Source organism: Eptatretus burgeri, chromosome 12 (genome assembly GCF_056783735.1).
Source record: "Eptatretus burgeri isolate ZD-2024b chromosome 12, Ebu_testis_v1, whole genome shotgun sequence".
NCBI lineage: Eukaryota > Metazoa > Chordata > Myxini > Myxiniformes > Myxinidae > Eptatretus > Eptatretus burgeri.
This window is the reverse complement of record NC_140972.1, coordinates 84,958,264-84,973,294: the sequence shown is the minus strand read 5'-3', so window position 1 is coordinate 84,973,294 and position 15,031 is coordinate 84,958,264. Positions and strand designations below refer to the sequence as shown.

At 41.0% G+C, this 15,031-nt stretch overlaps 1 protein-coding gene across 2 annotated transcripts in view; it reads right to left on the bottom strand.

The window, feature by feature from the left end:
• Window positions 1–15,031, bottom strand: part of LOC147016026 (small conductance calcium-activated potassium channel protein 2-like) — a 420,626-nt gene that overhangs the window by 147,453 nt on the left and 258,142 nt on the right. For both annotated transcript variants that reach the window (XM_085848716.1, XM_085848717.1), the window contains one exon: window positions 5,285–5,395. In XM_085848716.1, the coding sequence (XP_085704842.1) occupies window positions 5,285–5,395 (111 nt within the window). The remainder of the gene's footprint in view (window positions 1–5,284; window positions 5,396–15,031) is intronic.

Genomic DNA, 15,031 nt, shown 5'->3' with positions numbered 1-15,031 from the left:
CGTCCTCTTAATGATGACGTCATAAAAACGAATATGACGTCATTGTGATGTATCAGGTTTGCGATAAACTATTTGTGCTAATGCCCTGTTCGATTCCCACAAACAAAATTCAAAAAGCTTGCCTAGTTTCGGAGATAATTTTTTAGGCGATTTCCACTAGCAGAGATATTTTGACGTCATAACTTTCTTTTCTAGGAGGAATTTTCAAAATCCGAGATGGTTACTGTCTGCGCAGGGTATTTTTACATATATACACCAAGTTTCAGGAAGTTTCGATGAAAACTGTAGGCTGTGAAACAAAAAAGTCCACAAGAAGAAGATGAAGAACAACAATGTGAGTAAGACTTAGAGATCCTCCACGAGGATCTCTGTTATGACGTTATGATACCAAAAACTGTTATGAACGGATTCAGACGAAACTTGGTGGATAGATTAGGTGTGTGACAAGGACCAATTGATTCGATTTTGGTGAATATCCGAATCTGCATCCGGATAAGAGATTTAAAAAAAAAAAATTCGAAGTGATTCTTCATCATTGAAAGATCGGGCCAAAAACGAAATATAGCACGATATTTCGAAATGATACGGACTGATTCAAATGAAACTTGGTGAATGAGTTCGGTAGGTGACAAGAACAAGCTGATGAGATTTTCGTTCAGGTCTGAATCCAGATCCAGCTGATCAGTGAGATACAAAACATCAACTGTTCAGCCTGGCAGAGGTATGTGCTCTGTCGAGTGCCATTCTAGTTTTAGATGTATTTTTGAAATAATTACGTTGCTCTCTACATTTCACTTGTGAATAAGTTTCATGCAAGTGCAAAATGTATACTTTATGTATCTTTTCATCTCTGATAAACTCAAAATTCTCTGTGTTAGGTTTGACAGGTGTGTTGACAGAAGGTGCACGGGGGTAAAACTCCCTGAAAAAAGAACAACACACAGTGAAGGAAGAAATTACAACTCAATCTTTCTGAGTAGCTGCAAGGCAAAAAGGACATCTGAATAATTTGGATGAAATTCATCAAATAGAAAATGTCGACGATATGTTTTCCAATATGAAAACCAACACTCGCAATGCAATTTATCACTCGCATATTCTCCACATAGGGACCGGTGTGTGATTTAGTAACTTTTAAAAAGTGATTGAACATTTTATAACTGGTTTAACAAACTGGTTATAAATTTTGCTGAAAGCCAGCAGTGAATGGAATTTCCGAATGGTATAATGGCTTCAAAATTATTTTTTTGTACACCACTCTATCCCGTTGTCATGTCCTATCCAGGCGATGCATCACGTCATCGCTGGGCACCGAAGGAAGGGAGTACGTACTTTTTTTCACTCCGTTTGATTTTTTGTTTTCTTTCTCGTTACTTGCAAAATCGAAGATTTTTCAAGTATATTGGTTCATCTGTCTGTTTTTTTGGCCTGCAGGTCACAATTTTAAACCGATCTTCATGAAACTTCATCACATGGGATAGTTTGTCATAAGGTAAAAGCCTATTGTTTTTGAGGTCAAAATGTCAACATAGGTCAAAGGTCAACAACTTAGGTGAGATTTCAAAAATCCTCAAATTTCATTCATCCATCCATCCAAAGGCCAAACATGCAGACTTGAAATTTGAAGAGGATTTATATTTCGGATCACTGAATTCAACCAGCCAATTATTTTTGAGGTCAATATGGACCAAAAGGTCAAGATAGGCCAAAGGTCAACAACTAAGGTGGTATTTCTAAAATCCTCAATTTTCCTCTGATTGACTTGAAATTTGAAGAGGATTTGTATGTGGGGTCACTGAATTCAACCATCAATTATTTTTGAGGTCAAATTTGTTTTATGGATTTTGCAAGTGTCATGCTCTGGACGACGTCTTCCTCTTGTTTGTTTGTCTGAGCGATATCTCAACCATCCTTTGAGCTAGGAAGCTGAAATTTGTGGACAAAAGTGAGGATGTGCTCCAGCAAAAACAGTATTTCTTACTTTTTGATTAATCAATTAATTGATTAACGAATTGTTATCGATATATCAATTCCATATATATATATATATATATATATATATATATATATATATATATATATTTCTTTCTCATCTGGGCAATATCTCGGGCACCCTTTGAGCTTGGAAACTGATAGTTGGACACGACAGTGAACAAGTGATTTGGCTATCGAGGGTATTTTTGATTAATCAATTAATTATTCATTTTTCGATCAATTACTTAATTTTGAAAGAGTTACAGAGTTGGATGAAACAGTGGTGGTGTAGGTATACTATAAGGCAATTGATTGAGAAATCAATTATTTTATGACTATTATTTATTTTCATTAATCATTAAACAATTAATCATTAAAACATTAAAGTTTCATGAAACAATTAATCAATTATTGCACACCGCTCACTCCAAATCCGTCTCCATATGCTGCACAGTAAGTAGCATTTGTACGCATTGACCTGAGAAGTACACAGCTCCCTCCCATTTCGGTCTCCACAAGCTGCATGACGGCATTGTCGCGCATTGGAGGATTTATTTATTTATTTATTTGGCATGGGGGCGGTGTACTGTGAATGTACCGCGACTTGTTTGTATTTTTCTTTTTAGAAGAATCTGTACATTCCAACGACTCATGAACATACAGTTGCTGAAATATTGTTTTGGGACAATTATGGGTCATTAAATAGTGGGGAGAGGTAAGGGTTGTGATAAAATGTTAGGGATGGAGATGGTTGGGTGGAAGGTAGCTGCAATTCATTTCCTTCTGTTTCTTTTCATTGGCAGGGTGGAATTTCTTAAAGAGGTGACCATCCAAAACACACAAACCTTTCGCCTGAACAACACAATAGCAAGCAATCATTTTGAGAATCTATAACTCACAAAAGGGCATCGTTCCCACTTTACTGCAATTGTGAAAATTGCTGCAGGTTTGCCAGAGCATAAATTAGAATGATAACACATAAATACAATGGGCAGCTCAAGTACCAAGATGATGCTCAGTTAAATAAAGTTGCACAATCCACACTGATTATACAAGGCCACTTACATCCATACTGATTATACAAGGGTGTCTGGGCAATGTTAGAAAGGCATTTTAATCCACGACGTGCACAATCCTAGCTCGTGCCTGCACTTATCATAATCTCCTGTCTTCCCACTATTTTCCTGGCCTTTGGTGGGAAAAAGTGGTTCTTTATATTCCTCCGGCGTGATCTTCTTATCACAAGGGCTAAGGTTAGAGAACATTTGGCATCCGTCACATTTGTTCAAACTTTTCATGAATAAGCTGCGCACATATGCAAGGTGGAATGGCATTGTCTGTGGAGCAGTGAGGGAAAGCTAGGACGGTTGTACATTATAACAGCAGACACAGAAATGCACGCATGACCCTTAAACAATGGGCAAAATGATGACACCTTTCTGGGATTTTTCAACACCTTACAGGCAATCGCACGTAAAATAAATGGCATTATGCTCAGAATGTATTGCCACTTTATTCCCAAAAATAAATTGGTGAGTGAAATATATGTTTGCAATGACAATTGGTGGTAGTTTGGCCCAAAACTGTCTTGTGTTCAGAAGGCTTACTCATGTTGCTAAAATTATGAGTACTCCAAAATACCATTGAACTGAGGCGAAGGCTCTCCACCCACCTCGTCTTACATTGAGAATTGAGAGTAACTACCACTTGTATACCCATATTAGTGCAGCAGATTTTGGGTCTTCACAATTAGAGTTCCACACATAGGCCTTCCAATTATAATTGGATGTCACTGCTTGTTGCAGAGTTCACAATCTGCATCTGACGCCGCCAGATGCAAACAATAACATTCACCAAAAAACAAACATCATCATAATTATTTTGGACAAGATACAAAATAAGGATTTTTTTTCATGTACAAATTATATTTTGAGTAATTATTAAGCTAATAATTACCGAAGCCACCGAAAGTGAAAGGAGGTTGTTTTCACCCCTGTCTGTCTGCTTGTTTGTTTGTCTGATTGTTTGTTTGTCACTTGAGAAAATCGAAGATTTTTCAAGTATATTGGTTGGTCTTGTACATTATTCTGTCTGTCTGTCTATCTATCTGTCTGTCTGTCAATCGCCTACAGGTCACAATTTTAAACCAATCTTCACAAAACTTCACCACATGGTAGAGTTCGTCATTAGCAAGAAGCCGATTGTTTTTGAGATCCAAAGCTCAAAAGGTCAACAACCTTATCAGATTTATAAAATCCTCCATTTTCATCTGCATGACTAGAAATTTGAACAGGATTTGTATGTCAGGTCACTGAATTCAACCACCAATTATTTTTGAGGTCAAAAGATCAACATAGGCCGAATTTACAAAATTTTCAATTTTCATCCAAGTGACTTTAAGTTTGAAAAGGATTTGTATATCACATCAATGAATTCAATGAACAAGTATTTTTGTGGTCAACATAGGACAAAAGGTCAAAAGTCACATTTATTTTATGGCTTTCGCAAGTATCGTGCTATGCACGACATCTTTCTAGTTTGTTTGTTTGTGTGCAGGATATCTCAAAAAAGTTGTGGATGGTTTCGGATGAAATTTGGGAGACAAGTTGGGTGTGTGACAAGAACAAACTGATTAGATTTTGCTGAAGATCCAAATCCAGATTACATATGAGAATTTTTTTTAATGTTTAAAGTGATTCTTCACCATTGAGCGATGGTGCCAAAAACGATATGTAGCATGATATTTCAAAAATGTATTGGCCCCGATGTGTTCTACTGGATCAGGCATTGTGTGGTGGAGATGTGTGCTCGACCAAGTGCCCTTCCAGTTTATTCATGTATTAGTTTCCAATTGAAAGCTCTCGGTCGGAATTGTCTATGCCATTAAAGGTGGCAGCTCAAGTCAATCGGTGACCAGTAAGAGTTCTAAAGAGTCCGGGAGTTCAAATGAGCACTCGGCCAACAGGTAGGGGTTTGAAATTTGGCCAAAGTAGTGGCAAAAAGGATGAAATCAATAGGATGTTAATTGAGATATGGTAACTGTCGTGAGAGGCAAGAAGAAACTGATCTTTGTTGGAGCAAAAGAGGAGCAGCAAGACTAGATCTTCATTATATTGGCAAAAATGACTCACTGAACTAAAAAAACAAAACAAAAAAAAAACACAAGGATTGTAGCATGTGTGATGATTTCTTCTTTTAAAAAGGAAACGTGTACATGTGTTGTAAATTCCGAAGTAATACATGCTCAAGGATTTTACAAAATATAACATCATCAAATTTCTCATGTAAACCTCTGAATTGTTATTCGTACCCTCTTGGTAAGTTGTGTGTCCATCATAAAATTGTGAACGTGCTTCTCAGCTTTGGTCAACTCCAGCTTCCGTGCGACCACTGCCACCACCAGGGCCGTGCACCCAGCACCCTGTGTAACACATGTCATCATGCTCCTTCAATGCATTTGGGTAAACCAGACGCCGTGGCATACAAACTTTGGCGAGAGTTAAACGCCCTATAAAAACAATGAGCGGTGAACATTACGAGATGCAGTTTCAGTTTCACATTCATTTTCAATGCCATTTCAAAGCAGATTATATGTTGTACTCACTGGGCCAAGCTTGGTCACGGCATCACTTAAAGCATGAAAATAACTTTATCTTTGTGGGGCTAAGCATCGTGGCGCTTGACCAGTGCATCAAGTTACACCGACACGTGAGGTCGTGCGAGTGCGTTGAAAGCACATTTGTGCATTTACACGTAATACGCTCAATGCAACAGGTCAGACTATTAGTGGGATGGGTTAATAAATCAGGAACAGACTCACTTTGCCATTGATCACGGCATGGCCGACTCAGCCAGAAAATGCATTACGCTGAACATGCATCCTCCTCTGTAGCACTCTTGTGACACGTGTTCAATTTTAATAACGTTTCACCAACAATGTGCATTGTAGATAGTTTTCAAAAACAGGAATGGCAACAAAAGAAGCTCGCAAATAAATCATGTGCTTGCAAACCGATGATCTCAGACTTGTGTGTGAAAAAGAAAGATTCCCATTAAAAGAAAGGTCCCGTTACAAAACAAAAATGGTCCAGCGTTCCCAGTTTCAAATTCCCTCGACATTGCTGATCAACTGTCTTTATAATCTCTGCAGATGTACACTGATAACTCTATGTGTGCACACACACAAACTTTGAGAAGTTGGACATCACAGCTGATATAAATAGTAAAAAGTTCCTTTCACAATTCACACAGAAATTTGAAATTTGAGTTTTTATGTGATTGAAGCAAAACACAACTGAGATTCCTCAAGTCTATCTTGGTGACATATAACCAGGTGAATATAATACCACTGGAAACAATCCAAAAGTAACAAAGCATAAAGGGATTCTCCCAATGTACTGAGTTCAATGAAACATTGAAGACTTTACAGTTTATGAGTGTGCAAAACTGTGCACCTCATGGTGCAAAACTAAAATACGAATATGAACGATACCAACATCGGTCTGAGTCTTGATAAATAATCAAAAACTATTGAATGAAACACATGCAGTGCATTCCAACACAATTTGGAGAAGCATTGACTCCAGAAATTCGTTCCCCGTTTGCATACGATCAAAATGGACATTGATCCTTATATAATTAGATTCACTGAAGATTAAACCGACACCAGCAGCTCGGTGCAAGGTGCAATGTTCATTAGCAGTCCTACTCTGTGGTCAACAGTCCTATCAACAGTCTCTGATCAATCCGATCAACAGAATCAATGAGCAGTATCAAGTATATGGTTCAGTATCAATCTGCAACAATCCTATCAATGGTCTATGGTTCTCTGCCAAGCCAAAGGTTCAGCTGTGCCAAATGAGCCCCACAGTATGGATTATGCTGGTTGATTTGCCATTGCCTTCTCAACGGTAGTCAAGGTAGGAATTTGGAATTTGTTCAGGGTTCTGGCAATAACTCACCTACTCTTCGCGAAAGACATCGTGGGATCTTTTCACACCGACTAATGTTTGCAGACGAGATACCCATCTTAACCTTCATCAATCAGCAATCTGACAGTTTAGAGTCAGGGAGTCGAACCCAGGCAAGACAGCTCAAAAGCAAGTGTGTCGGACCATCCCGTCAGACAACAGTCACACTAATACGTACTGTATTTAATAATTCCATACAAATGCATTTCAAACCTTTTTAAAGCATCTATTCGCATTGATAAGTAAAATAAAGGGGGGAAAAAAATCATAAAATGTCACAGTCCCTATTGTTTTAGTAATTTTGCTGCATGGAGTTAAAGGGTGAGCCCATATATAATATTTACAACTAAAATGGCCGCCAGTCTACCAGTCAGCCATCTTTGATCAGATCGTAAAATAAAGTTAGGTGCCAATGTATGCCATCGTGCATTGTGCATGTGACAAATTTTTAGCAAAATCGGACGATAAATGTCTGAGAAATGGTTGGGGACGTGTTCAACATTGAGGTTTTTTTTACAACTAAAATGGCCACCAGTCGGCCATCTTGGATCTGAGCGTGAAAACAAATGACGTGCGTATATAAGCTATCATCCATTATCTGTGTGCCAAGCTTGAACAAGATCGGTAAATGCATGTCCGAGAAATGGTTGAGGACGTGTTCAACATTGAGGTTATTTTTTTACAACTAAAATGGCCACCAGTCGGCCATCTTGGATCTGAGCGTGAAAACAAATGACGTGCGTATATAAGCTATCATTCATAATCTGTGTGCCAAGCTTGAACAAGATCGGTAAATGCATGTCCGAGAAATGGTTGAGGACGTGTTCAACATTGAGGTTATTTTTTTACAACTAAAATGGCCACCAGTCGGCCATCTTGGATCTGAGCGTGAAAACAAATGACGTGCGTATATAAGCTATCATTCATAATCTGTGTGCCAAGCTTGAACAAGATCGGTAAATGCATGTCCGATAAATGGTTGGGGACGTGTTCAACTTTGGGATTTGTCCAATTGAAATGGCCACCAGTCGGCCATCTTGGATGTGATGTCGAAAATAAATGACATGGATATTTATACCATCAAGTGTCGTCTTTGTGCCATGGACAAATGAAATCGGTCCATGCATGTCCATTGTCCAAGATATGGTTGCGGACGCACGCACACATGCACACACGCACAGACACGAAAATCGAGACCAAATCCATGAGCCCTCATTTCGGACTGTCCATTGGGAGCTAATAAACTGATGAAAGCCCTCCAAAATGAAGGCCACCTCAGTTTGGAGGAGGTAAGTTGAATCGATCAGTGACTGATGGTGAAGATAATCACTGTGCGGGGGGGGGGGGGGGGGGGGGAGAATAATCAGTGTGGAGGGAAACTTGTAACATATTCATTCATCTGCTATAATGGCCAAAGATGCCGGACAACTGATTGTGCCTGATTGGCTGCTGTTATTTTTGAAATTAAGGGGTTTATTTGAGATTTGATGGCAAGAATGGAAAAAATTATTCAACTTAATGTAAAAGTATTAAAATAAAAATATTTTTCTGGACCAAAATTGTTTGCCAAGTCCATGCTGTGCAGGAGCAATGAAAGGCTCCAAACTTTAACATTAATATTAATCTTGGAAACTCATTCTCAAGTTCTCCAAAACCAGATTATGCTCAAGAATATCAATACAACTTAGGATGAAAAGGCTTTTGCAGTGTCTGTTACCAATCACTGGCTATATCAAGTTTGGGATGACCTTTGAGACGCACGTCTTGAAGATGAAAAGTGATTTGGGGAATAACTGCTGACCCAAAGGTTATAAGAATATGGTGGCCTGACAACCTTCCAGCATGCCTGGAGAAAGGAATGTGGAACAGTAACAGTCTTACTGTGGGATCGAAAAGCTCTAAAATTAAACAGAATATGTGCCAAGCAATAATTGTGTATTATAATGGAGGGAGTACTGCAGTAGCCGAATTGTGTGGATGCTGAATTGGCTTCCAGAAGTTACAGGTTCAAATCCAGCTGAACATTATCAGAGATCGGTGCACTTTTACACGAATTACAAGGCCATTAATAAACAGTGGACAAACACAAATGGTAGATGGAATTTCAAACTCAGGAGGTTCACATCATGAGACAGAGGTTCAAATTAGTGATAAAACTCACCGGCGAACCTAATTAAAGTGTCACAATTGGATGGTCGATGAAAAACCAGGCTGGGTCACAAATTACCTTTCAAGAGGGGGTAGTCCAGCTGCCCCGCTTGGTGTGGTGACTCATAGTGCCCTCAAGCAGGGCCACTGAGAGCCAGAATTGGCCCCGGGGCAATACTAAGTGGAGGGCCCCCTATATAATCACAAGCAATCATTATATGAAACCAAAAATTGAAGGGATAATTATGCGTCCCAGGGTAGTTACCCTGCCTCCCGCACAACCACTCCCCCTCCCCCACTCGGCACCCTTGCTCTCAAGAAAACTTGGGAAAATCATTAAAAATGATTGTCTTCCATGAAAAATGCAGCACTGCCCTCAACCCTCAAAAATTAAACAAATACATAAATAAATAAATAAATAAATAAAAGGTCAAACAGCAATTGTGTGTCTTATCAATCTGGAGTTCATTACAGTGCCAACAAAAAGTCTACACCCCCTTTCAAATTTTTCACCTTTTGTTGCCTTTTAGCCTGAAATTAAATTGCATCAAATCAGACTTTTTCCACCTTTATTTACACATCATAACCCACAACTTCCAAGTGAAAAACAAATTCTACAAATTTCAGAAAATTAATTTTAAATACAAAACTGGAATATCTTGGTTGGATAAGTGTCCACCCCCCTTATAATAGCAATTGTAAATTAGCTCAGATGTAACAAATTACCTTCAAAATCACACACCAAGTAAATTGGCCTCCAGGTCAGGTTAGGTCAGGTGGAGGAGCATGTGCCGGAGCAGCACATCGCTGCGTCCACGATTCGCCGGTTACTCCAGGGGCCTCCGTCTGGCCAGCCCGCAGGCAGGTGCCTGGCCCACCCCCATCTACTTGAGCTGCCGATCAACCTGCTACAACCATGAGGCACGTGGTCTGCCCATTGGCCTCCTCCACTCATGAGGCTCCCTCGCTGAGAGAATCTGGTGAGCAGGATCAGCGTCAGGAAAACGAACCACATGTCCATACAGCCGCAGCTGACGCTCACAGACTATGCAGGTAACAAATATCATTTGAGTCTCTCTCAGCAACCGCTCGTTGGACACAAAGTCTGACCAGCGATAGCCAAGGATTCTCCGAAGAGACTTTGTAACAAAGGAATTAAGTCTCCGTCTCAGATCCCTGGTCAGAGTTTAAGTCTCACATCTGTACAGCAAGACTGGAAACACCAAGGACCTGAAGATTTGGACTTTCATCCTCCTGCAAAGGTACCATCAGCGCCACACTCCATGATCCAGTGAATAAATGACTCCACAGGCCCGACCCAGACGTCTCTTGACCTCTGAGTCACAGCTAGCAGAGACATGAATATCACTGCCAAGGTAAGTGAATCTCTCTGTGACCTCAGCATCCTCACCACAAACAGGTACAGACAAGACAGCAGCATCCAAGATGTCATTGTCACAATCAACATGTCATTGGCCTCCACCTGTATCAAACTATAGTGATTCTGATTAAATCAGAATAAAATCAGCTGTTGCTGTAGGCTTCCTCGACTGGGTAGTGAATTTCACAGCAATGGCTCAACCATGAGAACCAAGGAGCTTTCAAAAGAACTCCAGGATAAAGTTGTGGAAAGGCAGAGATTAGGGGATGGGGATAAAAATATTTCAAAGGCCTTGAATATCCCTTGGAGCACAGTCAAGTCAATCATTAAGAAGTGGAAGGTGTAGGTACCACAAAGACTTTGCCTAGATCAGGCAGTCCCTCCAACCTGGATGACCAAGCAAGGAGGAGACTGATCAGAGAGTCCACCAAGAGGCCAATGGCAACTTTAAAAGAACTACATGCCTTTATGGCGAAGACTGGTCACCGTGTGCATGTGACAACAATATCCCAAGCACTCCACAAGTCGGGCCTGTACAGTAGGGTGGCAAGAAGGAAGCCATTACTCAAAAAAGCCCACCAAGAGTCCTGTTTGAGGAATGCAAAAAAAACACTCCAGAGATTCTGATGCCACGTGGCAAAAAGTTTTGTGCTCTGATGAAACTAAGATGGAACTTTTTGGCCTAAATGCAAAACGTTACTTTTGGCACAAACACAACACAGCACATCACCCAGTGAACACCATCCCTACTATGAAGCATGGTGGTGGCAACATCATGTTATGGGTATGTTTCACATCAGCAGGGACTGGGGCACTTGTCAGAATTAAAGGGAAAATGAACAGAACAAAACATAGAAAAATCGTTGAGGAAAACCTGCTGTGCTTTGCAAGAAAGCTGAAATTTGGACGGAAGTTCACCTTTCAGCATGACAACCCGAAGCACACAGTCAAAGCTCCACTGCAGTGGTTCAGGAACAAAAAGATGAATGTCCTTCAGTGGCCCAGTCAGAGCCCCGACCTAAATCCAATCAAAAATCTGTGGCGTGACTTGAAGATCGCTGTCCATCAACTCTCCACATAACTTAACTGAGCTTGAACAGTTTTGTTGAGAAGAATGGGCAAATATTGGCCAATCAAGGTGTGCAAAGTTGCTGGAGATCCATCCCAACAGACTCCAAGCTGTAATTGCTGTCAAATATGCTTCCATCAAATATTAACTCAGGGGGATGGACACTTATCCAACCAAGATATTATAGTTATGTACTTTTATTAAATTTTCGGAAATTTGTAGAATTTGTTTTTCGCTTGGAAGTTGTAGGTTACGATGTGTAAATAAAGGTGGAAAAAAGCCTGATTTCATGAAATTTAATTCCAGGCTATAATATAAGGCAACAAAAGGTGAAAATTTTGAAAGGGGGTGTAGACTTTGTATCGGCATTGTAACTTGTTATTCTTAAAGCAGATCATACTTCTTGCCAACAATCTACCGAAGCAATAAACACAATGAAAATCTCTCTGTCAACCAAATTTTTTCATCAACCCTTATTACAGCGCGGCGACATCGCGCTGTTATATAATTTGCTCTTCTGTCCTGTGTCTTCTGTCACACTTATGGCCGCGTACGTCCCTTTGATCTGAGGGCTATAAGTAGAAATTTGTCCAACGTCACAACTCTTCCCATCATGCATGCTAATTCACCGTGTCTACATTTAAATTTTATAACTGCAAAATTGTTTCATCATTCTTAACCTTTTACTGCCCCCAGCCGCGCGATATCGAAGTATTCACTTCTTGTTATCTCTCCTTTCTGCCTCAAAAAATAAATAAAAACATTTAAACTGCAAGAAAATAAACATAAAACTAAAATGGTCATAAAATACTCCCCCACCCCTTCCAAAAAAGGGGGAAAAAAACGAGATAATTGTGATCCCAAAGTGATTACCAAGGATAAGCCTACCCCAGCTAACCCTTGGCAATCGTCCGCGACTTACCCTTGGCCTGCGATCCAATGATGGCAAAAAAAAAATTTGGACCGCCATATGAACTTGACAGTCAACATATAGAGAAAGGTAATAAATTAAGAAAATGAATCCCCCACCTGATATCTATCCATAAAACTCAACTTAATGAAAATTTGAGGAAAATTGGTTATGATCAAAAAAGTGTTTTTTGTTAATGAGGTCACAATCCGAAAAAAGTCGGTCAAAGAGTAATCAAATATCAGGCGCACAACTTCAGTGCAGGTGCACACACCATTATGATGCAAGAACATTTTGGAAGGCCAAGCGGTCTTTAAGATTCCGCATTGGCAAAATTGAGCAATGACAAAAAAATGCATTGTATATTTTCAGATCGCCATTTGACCTTGACCTTTTGACTGGAGGTGGGGGGGGGTGATGTAAATCAAGCATAAATAAAACCTTGCTATCTGGTGAGGACAATTTCATTCTGATCAGATAAGTCAAGTTATGGCGAAAAATATATTTTTTTTTTACAGTAATTGGGTCATGACCTGCAAAATTAGGTCAAGTTCCAAAAAAAACCCTCTGTCAACCCAAAACCATTCTATTCACATTATTGATACGAAATTTAATTCCGAAAGTCCGAGCTGGATCTGAGATACGACTCAGAAATTTCGGAAATTGGGAGTGGAGCAAGAAAAAGTAAGTAAAAATGAAATCGAAATGGTGGTTTAGTCGTCCGAGGGGTCGAAGAAACTTTGGGGTTCCATTAAAAATTGGGGGCACCAATTGTAGAAACAAACCCTAAAACAGCTATAAGCTTTCCCTTATCCTATATCCCATTTGGGGGGAGGCTTAATGACCAGTTTAAATTAATTAATTCCACTTCTAAATGAGTCGGATGAAAATAAAATTTCTCTCATGAGCTCATAACAATATTTCTATTGCTCGATTCAAACTCGATGCGAGACAAAAATAAATAAACTTCCATCAACCACGGAACATCATGTTCCCACAAATGGAACTTAACCACGTGATGAAAAGCGATCGCTTCTCAAGCCTCCAAAATAATTTGCCATTCGGTAGGTATGAGTTATGAGAGGCCAAGTGTAATGAACAGATCGTATTATGTTAACATTTTGGTCCAAAGGTTAACAGAGTCAAAAAAAAAAGCATTCACTACAACCGATGAGAGCCTAATGTGGGCCCAACATCTTGAAGGCAAGAGTGCAAGAAAGAACTTCATTTTCTTATTTTGTATACAGTCGATGCTTGTGGAAGAGCGAATTAGGACATAACAGGATGCAAAAAGGAACGATGCAAAAAGGAACAAAAAAACCAAAATTTATTGATTTATGGTGGTTTACTCATGCAACAAAGTGGTGGTCCAAAAATTGGCCATGATATATAGCAATGCAATACACCTCCATCCGACAAGGCAGTCTGATTGATGAATTTGTGTGCATTGTTAACTCCGCCACTGAAGGTGGGCAGAGGCAATGTTTTCACCCCTGTTTGTCTGTCTGAGCAGGATATCTCAAAAATATTGTCGCGAATTCACGCCCGCCGGCGTGCGAACGGCCACGTGACTCGAATCGCGGCACGTCACCCACCGGACGGACAATTCTGTCGTGACCCTCTCGGACCAACGCCGGGAGCTAGTCACGGGTGAGCCTTTCGGCCTCACCATGATCGTGCCAATCGGCCCCCGCGTGGGATAGGGTTGTTCGCCAAACTCGACCTACCTAAGTACCCACGCGGATGGTAGACCAGGCGATCGCACCTCGCCGCAGGTCGACTCTGGACACGGGCCGCTTAAGCGATCCGTTCCGTGCTATCGGGATAACCGAGCGGTGTTATCGTCGGCCTCGACGGTTCCGATTAATTATCGGGCGTATTAAGCCCACGACGAACCCGTTACGTGAAGCAAGATGGAGATTCAATTGAAGAAAAGACGAAGCGAAACGGGAAAACAGTTCAACATAATGCACATTTATTCCGTGGCACACGGAGAGCACACATATAGCAAATGCAACAAAAGAAACAATGACGCAGAGATACTACCGACTACGCGAGCACATGACAACACTTAAACAGTTTTACTTCACAGACGGCGCCGACACACATTTACTCAAAAGCAAAAGAAAAGGCCACCCTCAAAGACAAGGGGGCAGACGGGGCCTGTGGGCCAATATTTGCGCGGGACCTGAAGGAGCGGTCAGCTCCGCGAGACCGGGTGGGTCCTACCCGCGTCTTCGTGATGAGCCGCAAATGTGGCAGCGCGGCGGTGCCCCGACTTATTGCTCCTTCGCGGGTTTCGTTGGCACTGCTTGGAGTGGGGTGGGAATGGGGCCCCCTTTTCACACTATCTCAGCGTGGGGGAAAAAGGGGGGGGGAATTGTTGATGCTCTGGGGAAAGAGTATAGCTGGCTTGCTTGGGTCCCGTGACGAGCGATTCCACCGCGACCTCATCGCCGACCGCCGTCTTCCTTGCCTCGGACCCGAGCTCCTCGGACTCTTCCCCCAATTCTCCTCAGCCGACTGCCGAAAACCACCGGGACGCCCTCGCCTCCCGACTCCACTCCGCTCTTCCAAAC